The sequence below is a fragment of the Montipora capricornis genome, chromosome 12, assembly GCF_036669925.1.
Source record: "Montipora capricornis isolate CH-2021 chromosome 12, ASM3666992v2, whole genome shotgun sequence".
In the NCBI taxonomy this organism is placed as follows: domain Eukaryota; kingdom Metazoa; phylum Cnidaria; class Anthozoa; order Scleractinia; family Acroporidae; genus Montipora; species Montipora capricornis.
The window spans coordinates 13,836,972-13,850,789 of record NC_090894.1 but is presented as its reverse complement, the minus strand read 5'-3'; the positions used below and the strand labels follow the sequence as shown (position 1 = coordinate 13,850,789).

Sequence of the window (13,818 nt, the reverse complement as noted above, 5' to 3'; positions counted from 1 at the left end):
TAACGTTCAATTGCCCTGGGAAGGACGCAAAAGGTTCACAATTGAGGACCTCGAAATTCTCAGTATGTAATTCATGGATAAGTACGGGAGTCATGTAAAACAGAGCGACACTAAATTATCACTTAAGCACTGAATTTTCATTTCAAAACAAATTAACAACACTGACAAATGAAATACTTGATTAAACTACAACTGTAAAGGAAACTTTGCTGAAGTCCTTGTTTACACATTGGTTCATCAACACACGACCTTACTGAAATTAAAAGGCATCATGCTTTTTACACGGATTGATTACCACCAAAGACTTTAAGACTTTTGGCTTTGATAACGAGCCAGTTATGTTATTAGCCATCAAAATAAAACTGGTAAATTCTTGGGTGCAACGGAGCTAATGATCCCGTACGTTCTCCTGTTTAAATTTCGAATTTTCAAAGAAATATCGGGTTCAAATTTTCAGAGAGTCGTATCTCATTATGCAACGCACTTTCAATATTCATTACTTTGTTCTCGGTTGACGGACTGAAAAACGATAGGCCTGTGCTAATGAGACATTCTCGTTCCCAGGGGCTTTCGCACGCGAAAAGGAAGAACTGGTTTTCGTGCTCAGCCTTTAGCGGCTAAGAGGGCCGGGTGACTCTGGGGACGAGAATGCTAATGAGGCAAAGAATGTGAACAATGATTTCCCTATTACTTGCAAGAAATAAAGAAACACCAGCAAGTTACTCAATTGTATACTGAGGCCGAACTCAGTCAGGGAATGAGTGACGGTCTCGTATATGAGCCTGAGCATTCTAAGAGCTTCACACAAGTCCTCTGCCGTATCGTATAAACTCTTGTTCTTAGGCCATCGTAGCTTGATTAAGAAAATAACACAAACAGCGGTGATAAACATTGTATTCCAAAGCATTTTTATAAAACTTGACGTTTCGTATGTGTGTTGACTAGCATACGAAACGTCAAGTTTTATAAAAATGCGTGGAATACCAGGGGCGGATCTAGGATAAATGATGACTGGTTTCCACAACCACGAAAAAGTTTCTAGGAGTTTCTAGGGGGTCCGGGCGCATGATCCCCGGGAATTTTTTGGATTTTAACTCTTCAAAGTCCTCTTTCCCGTGTTTCTGACCGATTTCCGTAAAACGGTGGAAACCGGTATGGATCCGCCCCTGAATACAATGTTTATCACCGCTGTTTGTGTTATTTTCTTAATCCTCTACCGTAGCTTCATCATGAAATATATCATTCAAGAGCTTATCTTGATCAATCAGACCCTTTTACAAAGTTCCCTTGAATAGGTTTTCCGATTCAGAATCTATCTTCATTCGTGGATTTGGCCTTTCTTTTAGTCTTACACACATCAGGATAATCCCAGAAGACTAAGCAGATCCATTCCTATGTTGTTACTGAGCAGTTCGATCGGTACTAGCAATTGCAAAGTTGGTGGCAAGTACTTGAGATTCATATATGCATGCAGCTTCAGTAGTCTTGCGTAGACCAAGTTCTGTTGTAAGGGAACTGTATATGTCTTGGAATCAAATTCTAACTTCCGAACTCTTCAGACTATGCAAACACGGAAAAAGTCTTCTGATGATTTTCTAAAATAATTGTAACGTCCTCTTGGAAAGCGAAGAGCGTGGCGTGATAGCCATGATCATGTACTGTCATACACACACGCCTAACTGACCAATGAAAGCACGTGTACTGTTTGAGATTTTTATAATACAATATGTGGAACAACGACAACAACAACAACAACAACAACAAAAATGCGGTCACTATGCAGAACTTTTGCGATCCGACGCTTCCTAAGTTCTTATTCAAAAACTCATCCAGAAATAGTTTGGTAACTCTGAGAAATTCCTTTGTGTAAGGTTTTTCAAGACTCTAGAGGGGTTTGAGTTTAAAAAGTCGATCACTGCTTTCCTGATATGGAAGCTTTTCTGTCTTCGGAAATATAGCACTATCTACTTAATTGATTACAGCGTCTAGAAGTCCTTTCGGAAACAATTTACTGCACCAAAATATATCCCATAGCTTTGATATGCTTGTCATTATGTGCCTCGTTTCCACACGAATTGGTGGGATCATGATAACCTCCAGTGCCAAAGCCGAGTCTTGAGTCACAAGAATCGCACTGGGCTCCGTTGTTACGAGTAACGCCAATTCTTGCTTTGGAGCTTCCGGTAGAGCTACACTGAACATTAAATCCCTGCACAAGACAAGCACCTGTTTGTAAGGAAGCTTGTGGGCCAATTGGCTTCTTCCATTCAGCCAGGCCAAGTGGTACGTTACGATATTGCCCATCGGCAATCAGCGATAGAGTGAATGAGCGCTCACCTGCTTTTCTTAATGACGACGAAATTTGGATATTGTTCGGCAGAGATCTTCATACCGAGACATGTCTTGTTGAAGGGTGCGTTCCAGTAATACAATATGTGGAACAGATGAGTATTAACCAAATACACCATGCAGAACCATCATTGACAATTTTGCGATCCGAAACTTACTAACTTCTTATTCAAAACTGACTGGTCCAGAAATAGCTTGGCCATTCTGAGAAAGTTCCTTTTTAAAATCAACTTTGTTTAACAATTGTTCACTAACGATAATATTAATAGGGACCTTAAGCAAGGACGACGGCTACGAGAACGTTGTCTAAAAAATTTTATTTCCCGCTATTGTAATAATTTTGCGATTACTCCAAGTTGCTCGGCATGGCGAATATGAATCCACATTCCAATAATAAAATTGGTAAGAACGGTGCTGATATTTAGAGAGAAAACTGAAAATTCATCGTCAAGTGCTCTCGTCCTCCACATGACCTCAAATTTGATCATTTCACGTCGTTGTCAAGACAAGAACGGCAAAGAAATGTATCAAAATGTAAAACGCACGTGCAGGGCGGGCAGAACTATTGCTTTTCCTAATTAAACCTATTGTTATGTAGCGTTCTCGTAGTCGTCGTGGTCCTCCTTGCTTAAGGTCGCTATTGTTTGACAATGTCATAGCATAAAAAAAATTGAGCGAAAGCGAATTGTTACGGAGCGCTGTTGGGGCGGGGGGATGATAGGATAGGGTCGTACCTCTTGTTGAACACTATATTTTATTAGGGAGCTTAAGATCTACGACGACGACGTCGTCGAAAACTCCAGAAAATAATGATCTCATTGGTTAAAAGCGCCTAAATAATCGTGCTGCACGTGCGGCACGGATTTTAGCTCATATTTTTGCGGTTCTCTGCCTGACGACAACGTGAAATCACTGAATTTTAGGTTTTGACGACAACGTTAGCATGCAACAGAGAATCTTTCATTCTCTATTTTCAGTCAGAAACCGCTCGTACCAATTTATTTTTAGGATACTTCGCCCACATTGTACGACGTGAACAAGATGGAATAATCGCGAAAGACTTTTACTAGAGCAAAGTTCTATTTTGAGGTGACGTTTTCGTCGACGTCGCCGTCGTAGATCTTAAGCTCCCTATTGCCTGTATAGTGTCGTACTTCCTATTGTTTTCTGTGCTAAATCCATTGATACCTTTGTTCGTTCTATTGTGCTTTTGGCCAATACTGAAGCCCGTTTCAATGAGATACGACACGACAAAGTAATCATTTGTTTTACTCAAACAATTATGTGATTTCAGCTGCTTCGATAGCTGAGTGGGAACTTACTCATTCCTATACTGGTGCGATGGCTGGAATTCGAGGCGCCGTTTCAAACTCTGCAATTCATTAAACTCTACAAGAAAAGTTGTTGTTATTTCTTATTAATTCAGTTTTCATGCAGCAAAATATCCAAATTAAAATGAAAGAAAATTTTCATGAGCGAGCAGCGCTTTTCCAGCATTCAACTCGGATTTATCAGCGATCCTGGATAAGCCTTGAAAACAACCGGAAGGGAGGGGAACTATCGCTTTCATATTGCTGAAGAAAATATATCTGAGGTCGCTTTGTATTTGCATTTGGGGTTTCAAACGCAGCTATTACGAAGGCTCTGAGGGACAGTCTGCAAAACAATGGTCACAATGAAATATGGACCTCAAACGCAATGGCGCTCCGTGATATTCGATATTAGGGCCCCTTGCATGGTAAAACCAGGAGCGTGTTCTTGGCATCCTGGAACACATGGAACAATAATTAAGTATAGTACGATCGTCCGTTGAGTTTAGTCCTGAGAAGATGACATTGACTGACGTTTCGACAACCTCAGCGATAGTCATCTTCAGAGTCAAGTGTCACTTGACTCTGAAGATGACTTCCGCTCAGGTTGTCGACTGAACGACTTCAACCAAAGGCAAATCTGTGTTTCTTAAAATCGTCGATACATCAGGACAGTTTGACACCGCCAGCTCTCTTCCCCAGTACTGTCATGGCGCGGTTGTCGTGTTTGACGTCACTTCGTGGGATTCGCCTGTGAACGTACGCCGGTAGGTGGCAATGGTTCGCGAAAAATGCAGTCGTGACATGCCGATTATTCTCGTGGGGAACAAAAGAGATTGCGGAGCCCGGCAGGTAAATACCGAAACAGCCAAAAACGTGCGCGACGAGTTTGACCTGTTTTACATTGAAGTTAGAGCTAAAACTGGAGTCAGTCAACATTGACGAGACGTTTTCGTACTGACAGAACAGCTTATGCAACGGAGGGACCTGCAAACATGGAGTGGCGCCTCTTCTGTGGCCAGTGTCGTTTATCAACTGCCTTCAACGTCCGCTCTTTGCAATTACGAGCCAGCAGCGATGTTCACCTTAAAGGAGCCTACTTCGTGAAGAAGAATACGAAGAGACCCTGATAGTATTAGTCTGGTTGCCACGACGGCAGATGGAAACCCCGAGAAAGCTACTAAATACTCTTCCACTGCTTATAATAAGAAGCAAAGGAAATAGTAGTGCTGTTTATAATTCAACTTTTAATTACGACCCGGAAACAGTAATTACAAAGACATGTTTGATTATTCCAAAGTATCGAATATTAATTTGTCACTTCCGAACACTCCAGAGCCTAAGTAGTAGATCAATTTACTATTAATTTCTTACGCCGTAATCAACGCTGCATGATTTAAGTCGTCTTGTTCCCTAACTTATCTTTTCATCATTGTCTTGTTGCAGCAGTTAATTTCAAATTTGATTATTCCACTGAGTGTCAAATAGGAAACTTCACAACCTCGGTTTCAAAGCGAGGCTAAGTGCGACAGTTATATGATGGTCATAACCTGATCCCAACGCTCGGGGTGTTGGGAGAATTCGAGGCAGCTATGCAAACCCGAGACGCAGTCATGTTTATATACTCATGCAAACTCATCTATTGACCAATGAAAGCACGCGTACTATCTTAAGACGACTGCTATGGCAACGACAACGCCACAAAAGTTGATTGGTTAAGAAAGGAAATTACGTGCCTTTCTTTGCCGTACTCCATAAAAGCAACGTGAAATCCCCAAATTGTAGGTTTTGATGACAACGTGAGCGTAAAACAATGGACCATTTAGTTTTCTGATTGTTTTTTTTTTTTAACTTTAAAACCGTTCGTACCCATCTACTTACAGGATAGTTTGCCCGTATTTTTTAAGGTGAACAAGACCGAATAACCGCGCGAAATACTTGAGACCGTAAGCACTAAGTTATATTTTGGAGTAACGTTTTCGATTATCGTTGTCCTTGCTAAACTACCTATGTCATAATACAATATGTGAAACAGATGAGTATTAACCATACAGTCACCATGCAGAACCATCATTGTAATTTTTGCGATCCGAAATTTACTAACTTGTTCTTCCTAACTGACTCTTCCAGAAATAGCTTGGCCATTCTGAGAAAGTTCCTTTTTAAAACCAACTTTGTTTAACAGTTGTTCACTAACGATAATGTCTTCTTTTGTGTGTACTGAGAAACGTTTCGTTACCGTTAGGTTTTTGAAGGCTCTACTAGAGGTTTCCGTTAAAAAAAAATTTAGATCGCTGCCATTCGGTGCTGATAAGGTTAAGTGTTTCTATCCTAGTAAATAGCACTGTCTACTTAAATGATTACAGGGTTTAGCAGTCCCTGAAGAGACAACTTACTGCACCAAAATATATCCCATAGCTTTGATACTCTTGTCACCGTTGTCACCTCCGTACTGGGCCTCGTTTCCACACGAACTGGTGGTGTCGTATTGACCTCCAGTGCCAAAGCCAAGCCTTGAGTCACAATAATCACACTCGTTGGCGTCGTTACGAACAATGCCAATTCTTGCTTTGGAGTGGCTGGTAGCGCTACACAGAACATTAAACCCCTCCTTTAGACAACTTGTTTGTAAGGAAGCCTGTGGACCAATTAGCTTCTTCCATTCAGCCAGGCCAAGTTTTACGTTGCGATATTGCCCATCGGCAATCAGCGAATAGAGAGAATCAGCCGATCTGTTAATGACAACGAAATTTGAATGTTGTGCGGCAGAGATCTTCATACCGAGACAGATCTTGTTGAAGGATGTGTTCCAGTAAGTTGGTAACTTTGTTTCTTGTATGTCGAACCCAGTCTGTCCTCCAGGAAGGTTGTAGGATGTCTTGTTGCTCCAAAAACTCGAATCGTAGAGGAAAGTTTGCTGTACAAAAACAAGGAATTAAGCTCTAACAAAAAGGATCAGACATTCAAGCTACGTTTTAGTAATCATGGCCAGTTGAAATGGCGTGTTTGGAGTACGTTAACTCTGGAGGGATCATTTAATTCGGGACTTCGCATATTTGCTGCCTGTATTAGCTACCAGCGACAACAATAGCCAGTGGAGGATCTAATGGGAGGGTGCAGGGAGCCTTGCGATTCATGGAATAAAGGCAGGTTGGAGTAAATCACAATATAATACCTCCTTTGGTCTGCTTCCCATTTTCTCCTATTGTTCAAGAAAATTCAATTTTTTCCTATTTTTAGGGTTTTACTTAGTGTAGGCCGGGAACATTTTGAAATATTTGAGATAAAGTTCTTAATAAATTTGATAAATTCTTTTTTAAAAAAAAGAAACCTTTTCGCAGAAAATAAAAAAACACAGCCTGTTTGAATGATAACCTTCTGAAACTCATGCCCAAACATTCTCCATTTTTCTGGTAGCATATAGAGGAGTCTGGAAGATCATTTCCGTGCTTGTGCAGTTGCCATGTGGAATTAGGAAGGCAAGTAATTCAATCCAATTTCTATCTCTTTGTTTTCGAACAATGGTTGTTTTATTAATATACCATCTCTTTAAAAAACAGTTGTATCTTTGTCTTTATAGCAATATTTCATTCAGAAAAAGTTCAAATATTTTTCAGCCTTATGCGTTTTGTGATAGCTGTTAGAGTGGTAACCATTACAAACAAATTCGTGTTTACACACCGCATAATTGTTCGGATATACTTAACGTGTTAACCTACTTTTTGTCCAAAAAAGGTCAAGGTGTAATTTTAGATGCGATAACTTTAAATAAACTTTTGAAAATAAGAAAATTTAATTCAGCTTCTGAAGTGCTTAACGAAAGTTGACTGCGCATGACTTAAATTCAAGGGAATTTCTGGCTAATGGACCGGCCTTTTCATGACCGTGTCAGATGACCTTTCAATCATAAAAATGGTCTTGGTACAATATGGATGTCAGAAATAGAAAGAGCGCGATGAAATTAGTGAGAATGTGAATTTTGAGGCCACTGACGTTTAGTGCGTGATTTTGGAGCGCAGTTTGAAAGTTTGCAAAATATAAGAGAATTTTGTGCTGGATGGCAAGCTTGCCACACAGCAGCTGTTTTCCATATAAATTTCGGTTAATTTTTAATCATTAAAATCACTGTGTATATAAGCTGCAGTAGGTTCTCAAGGACGGATCTAGGATTTTGGCTAGGGGGGTGCACATGTCAGACGGAAATGCACAGGAAGCCCAATCTTTATATGTTAGACAATGTATAACAAACACATGCTTTTAAGAGGGTTAGGGCTGTAGTATGATAAATCTGTAAATGATGAGACAAATAAAAATCTAACTTAATGCAGTTTTTGTCCTTTTAATATCCTCTAGTAGCTTAATTCGCTTTGCCGTTTTTTAGCTAAGCTTACATTACTAGGAAGAATTATGAGTGTAACATGACAGTAATTTCAGGCGCTTGCTTCTTTTGAAGAAATCCTGCTATAAAACTTTGCATTATTATGATTTTCTTCAGCTAGCTTGACGATCGATGGAAAGGTCAAATGGCGGGAAATGGAATGACAATGAGGCTGTGTTAATTGGTGGTTTACGCTGACCACTGCTACGACAGCAAACTGGCGGCGCAAAAGATCTAACTAATTGGCAAGCATTCACTTCTGGCAACATTTTATTCCGCCAAAACTCCGAAAACTAGCGGTTTTAAGGCGCAACGGACCGCTGTCTGTTATTTAGGTTTTTTATTTCGTTTGTAAATTTTAGAATTTTTTAACTAAAACGTTTTTTTTTTGGGGGGGGGGACCGAGAGGGGGGGGGGGGGAGGAATGGGTTGGGGTGCACGTGCACCCAGTGCACCTCCCCTAGATCCGCCCTTGGTTCAGAACTTTGCAGCCAGACTTGTGTTAAGACTGACAAAGTTTGATTATATTTCAGGGGGCCGATAATCACTTCGATGGTTAAAATTTTCAGACAAAATTCTGTTTATTGATTTTGTTTTAGCTTTTAAATGTATGAATGGAATGGCCCTGGAGTACTTATCTAATAATTTTGTCAAACGCTTTGATATTCATGGCAGGAAACTAGGGGATCTGGAAGCATTGACACTACTGGTTGTAGGTTGCCAATGAGACAAAGAGCTTTCTTTATTATCGGGGAATCAATCAATTGCAATGAAATAGTCTTGCAGCTGCAGATCGCTAGTTTGAAAGACCCAAACAGTTTTAAGAAAGGCCTTTTTAAGAATATATTTTATATTAGAACAAATTAGTGTATGTATGCCACTGTCTTTCCTATTTTCTGAGTGGCATTTGTCACTTGACGCCCTGTATGTACCTTGTTTCCATCGATCTTCATGACCGGTGTCCATCCTCCAGCTCCGCATCCGAAATCTCCAAAGTGACACAAAACGGCAGTTAGACCGGAGTCCACGTGAAGTGTGGTAAGCACGCTTGTGTTAGATCTGTAAATTGGACGGTTTAGGAATTAACTATGCATTCGATAATCGCGTTTTGAAAGGTTGAACACGCGTATTTAAAGCAAATACGTTGTGTTCATAAGGGAGCGTTCACAAAAACTTGTTAGGGGGGGGGGGGGAAGGGGGAGAACTGATGATAAATTGGGGGTCCCCCAAAAAAATTAGAGATAAAAGGGGGGTGTTTGAAAAATATAAACAGGGGGGGGGGGGGGTACGTTAAATTATGAAAACAAAAATGTCGTTAGCCAATGTAAACAAAACTAAACAAAATATAATAATCAAGAGTGTAAAATGGAGTTGACACCCCTACATGTCGACTCTATAACTCCGTTGTGTGTGGTCTGGCTTCCTTTCCTTTGCCATAATTTTGCTCTCTCGAGTACATATCACAGTCGACTGAGAATGGACGCCTTCTTTAGGCGCTTCCAGTAAGATTTCATTTAGCAATGGTTTTTGTTCTATGAGACTTTAGATTTAGACCTTCATACTACTGTGTGATATATTTCTTTTATCAATGGTGTTGATAATGTAAATTGACTACCGCACAGGGATTCTAAAAGCTGACGTTTCGAGCGTTAGCCCTTCGTCAGAGTGAATCAAGAAATTATGGGTCGTGTGTAGTGGAGTAGGAGCTACGCTAGTGGTGGTAACATGGCAACGTGAAAAATAGGATACATTAGTTAAATGACGAAAGCGTTCGTTAATACCGTGGGGATTAAGGGTGCCGATTTGGAAGATGAATTTTTGTTCCAGATTCTTGCGGCTATCCGTCGTACCTTGATGTAGGAAAAAGGCCGCAGATAACCATGTGTTTTTTGGAGTGGTTAGGGAGATTAAAATAACGAGCGACTGGCTTAGATACATCCTTGTCATTCTTCGGAGTTCGGAGTTCGGAGCGGCAATAAAGAATTTGTTTGTCCGGTATAAGTTTCGTCTGGTACGTTTGTCAAGTACGTTTCGTCACCCTCACTTTCCATCCTCATAATCACACAGTCAAAAGTATCATTCTTAATAACTTTAAATTACTCCAAAATTATCCCGAGACTGGTAGAATCTTTTCGCAAGCTCCAGTTATTTCATTCAAACGCGTTAGTTAGAAGCACGCTCAAAACTAACTAACAACCCGGCACTTTCAAATGCGCGCTCTTACGATGCAAAACTTGTCCTTTCACTCTTAACACTAGCAAAATATCGGGATCTAAGCGATCTGTTAAGATCACCGATCGTTTCACATGTACCTCTGCAAATGTCATTTATTGCATAACCTGTAGGTTATGCAATAAATTATACGTTGGCGAGACAGGTAAATAAATAGGCGACCGATTCCGCGAACACCTTCGCGATGTTGAGAAGAATGACAAGCATGCATCTAAGCCAGTCGCTCGTTACTTTAATCTCCCTAACCACTCCAAAAAACACATGGCTATCTGCGGCCTTTCTCTACATCAAGGTACGACGGAAAGCCGCAAGAATCTGGAACAAAAATTCATCTTCCAAATCGGCACTCTTAATCCTCACCGTATTAACAAACGCTTTTTTAATTTCATTTAAGTAATGTATCCTATTTTTCACTTTGCCATGTTACTACCAAAAGTGTAGCTCCTACTTAGTCCACTATAAAAACTACACACAACCCATAATTCCTCGATTCGCTCTGACGAAGGGCTAACGCTCGAAACGTCAGCTTGTAGAATCCCTGTACGGTGGTCAATTCACATTTATCAATTCCGTTAATAAAACCAAAATTTTGTACTCTACTTCCCCAGCGACGCAGCACAACAGTTTCTTTAGAAACTACTCCCTTCATTCCTTTACTCCCGTAATTGTTTGATATATAAGTTGTTTAAAACATAAGAAAATGTCACATGGTTTTTCTTGGAGCATGCACGTGCAAATTTGGCGCCTTAACCGCTGGACCACACGGCTTCGCCTGTGAATTTACTCGAACCATGTCCTAGTGCAGATCATTGTCGCTGGTTAAGCTGTGTTTGCAAAATTGACTTCTGTTAGTCCTTTCGTGACAACCAGCATTTTATGTTGTCAAAAAAGAAGAGAGAATACCATGAAATAGCATTTTCAAGTGAACTACATTGGGGAAGAAAATTACTCAGTTGTTTCACTTGAATAATTGTGACTTGTTACAGTTTCCCTATTATTTTTCCAGAAAAAGGGTTTGCTTTGTATCAACAGGGAAACCGTAACCCGCAAAACGAAGCGGCGCCCGAGATATTGAAAAGAAAACTACGCGATTCTGAAATTCATTTATCTCTTGTTCAAACGCTTTCCGGCTTGAAAAACAATGTAAATAAATTTGATTGTGAAAAAGGAAGGAGGAGATCCCCCGAGTTTTTTGTTTATATTGTTCTCGATCGCGTTTCGTTATGAAAAACTTTCAACTACACTTGAGTGCTGTTCTTTTATCATAATTTATTATGTTTTGCTTTGATTTTTACGTTGTGGGCATTAAGAATAGCTAAACTATAGTGAGTCATTTTTGTTCTGATTTGAAGGCCTTTGGTTATGCGCGTTTGGTCGCCATAGTAACATAATTTAGGGACTTAATGAAACTGAACTGCTCTTATCCAATGAAAATAGAGTGATTTTTCGTTAGTGTTTCGGAAAAGAAATACAATTCACTTACTTGTCCTGCTTATCAGCTTCGAACAGGGCTTTGCATGAGGCAGCTGAAAGAGAAACAAAAACAGCTAGTTCAACAGCGATTTAACCAGTTTCTTTTCAAAATGGCAGAGGAAAAAACTAATGGTAATAGAAAACAGAAAAATTTGCTGCTACTTGATGAAACACTTTCAGTACCAACATGCCATTCAGAAGATCACAGGTACGGACGCAAACTGCTTGGTAACCCAAGCAGCTCGATTTAAAGCGACATCAAATACTGACCTATTTCGCAGTTATCTCCCGTGAAGCCGATCTTACAGTTGCAGCGAAAACCTTTATTTTTCAAGTCTGGTACACATGTACCTCCGTTTTGGCAAGATGAGGAGGCACATTGTGTCTGAAATGGGAAAGAAATCGTCTTTTATACACTACGGAAAATCGTTTAACTTCGACATAATGACCGAGTTTCGGTTATTCTTTCTGTTTTTCTCCAACTTGCTTTTGTTATTATTTTTTATACACGTCAATCCTTTTACTCGTTGACATGAGCATGCTGGGAGAACCGAGCCAAGTTGTTAGCGAATGCCATGAAATGGTGGACATCGAGCAGCTAATTATACGTTTCTTGACGTGTAGGTTTTTCACGTGCTGCTGGGTAATTCTTGAAGTACTTGTGTTGCTTTTACAAATGATGTTTCAACGATCTTAACGCAACGTTTGTTTTCATTGTGGAAGCAAATCTTCATGTCAGGATACAAACAACCTTCTTCAGACGTTATTGTAAATAAATTATTCACGTTTGCAGTGTAAGTTGAACACACGATAATTGTCTGAGCAACGATGCCCGATTATCCGACTTTGGACACTTCTACATTGTTATAGGAACAACAATTGTTTTGGCCGCCCGGTTCCATATGCGAAATTTAAGCAAGGATACAAATCTCACGTTAAATGAAGCGTGGGTTAATTAGAGGCGAAAGGACTAAGTGATCGTCGCACATAACTGGACAATTTAAGCAAATTAATTGTCTTTTACAGACACCTGAAAAAGTCAGTTGGTTTCAACGGGATACGACCTCGTGACCTCTGAGATGCTTGTGCAATGCTCTAACAACTGAGCCATGAAGCCATTAAGTTGAAAGCACCTGCTCCCAGCTGAGATAATTTCTTGGATCACTTCTCCCTTTCGTAAATCTCACCTGAACAGAGAAGTGAAGTTGCGACGTTGCGAAGTTGCGTTAACCCTAAATTCTTCGGGGGCTCTGTATTGATCAGAAGACAGCAACTCGCAGCAGAGCTTGTCATCAGCTCCTCTTGATGCAGCCATTTTGAAAGACAGGCAAGAGGGATGACAGACATTCAAAAGTGCAGTCAAAGACATCGGCAACCGTGTGTGTACCAACTCTTGGCACATTCAGATAATGCGAGTCGTCTCTTACAAACACATCTTGTGGCACATGTGGGTGATACTATGTGTTTAATCCTGTACCACGTGACAGCATGCAAATTTTAGAATTAATAATTCTGGGGGCAACATTCATATCATATGAATTAAGTTCGAGGGCATACCATTCAGTCAAAAGTCCTGGAAATTTTGGTTTAAATGCCAAATGGAACAGTCATTTTCCGGAGAGTTTGTTTGGAAAATGTGTCCAGAGGTACTCCAAACGGAATTTCGGAAATTCCTTCATCATCAAGTTTACCGATTGTTGAATTTCCGGGCCCTTTTTTTGTGTAATGTGTAAAATCGAGTGATGAGAGAAGGTAAGCCCTGGAAACAGAGGTTTGAAACTAGAGCATTAAAACTGAAGTATTCTTGGAAAATCGCTTACAGAATGCATGGTCACTTCGACCGGAAGTTTCCATCAAATAGTAAGCACCCCTAACCTCTTTACCAGGCTCTGTACAAATATGCATATTCGAAATACTTAGGGAAAGTTCGCCGGAATTTGATCTACAGTCAACTCTCTCTTAACGGACACCTCTGTAAGACGGACACCTCTATAAGACGGACACTTGGTGCTGGTCCCGGCCGTTGTTTAGTCATTGTACTATAACCAAACTCTCTATAAGACGGACACCTCCATA

The 13,818-nt window shown here is 40.3% G+C and overlaps 1 protein-coding gene across 1 annotated transcript; it reads right to left on the bottom strand.

Moving 5' to 3' along the window:
- Nucleotides 1-4,886: 4,886 nt before the first annotated feature.
- On the bottom strand, nt 4,887-13,072 carry LOC138026511 (uncharacterized skeletal organic matrix protein 5-like). Its single transcript, XM_068873890.1, has 5 exons — nt 12,957-13,072; nt 12,013-12,143; nt 11,771-11,795; nt 8,970-9,105; nt 4,887-6,576 (listed from the first exon to the last, which is right to left on the bottom strand). The coding sequence occupies exons 1-5, from the start codon at nt 13,055-13,057 to the stop codon at nt 6,052-6,054; spliced, it is 918 nt and encodes a 305-aa protein (XP_068729991.1). The 5' UTR covers nt 13,058-13,072; the 3' UTR covers nt 4,887-6,051.
- Nucleotides 13,073-13,818: the final 746 nt, after the last annotated feature.

Coding starts and splice junctions, on each gene's coding strand:
- LOC138026511 (XM_068873890.1), bottom strand. CDS start 13,057: ATGGCTGCATCAAGAGGAGCTGATGACAAGCTCTGCTGCGAGTTGCTG. Junction 12,144..12,956: donor AGGGTTAACGCAACTTCGCA/ACGTCGCAACTT, acceptor ATAAAAGACGAT/TTCTTTCCCATTTCAGACAC. Junction 6,577..8,969: donor TGAAGATCGATGGAAACAAG/GTACATACAGGG, acceptor GTTTTTGTACAG/CAAACTTTCCTCTACGATTC.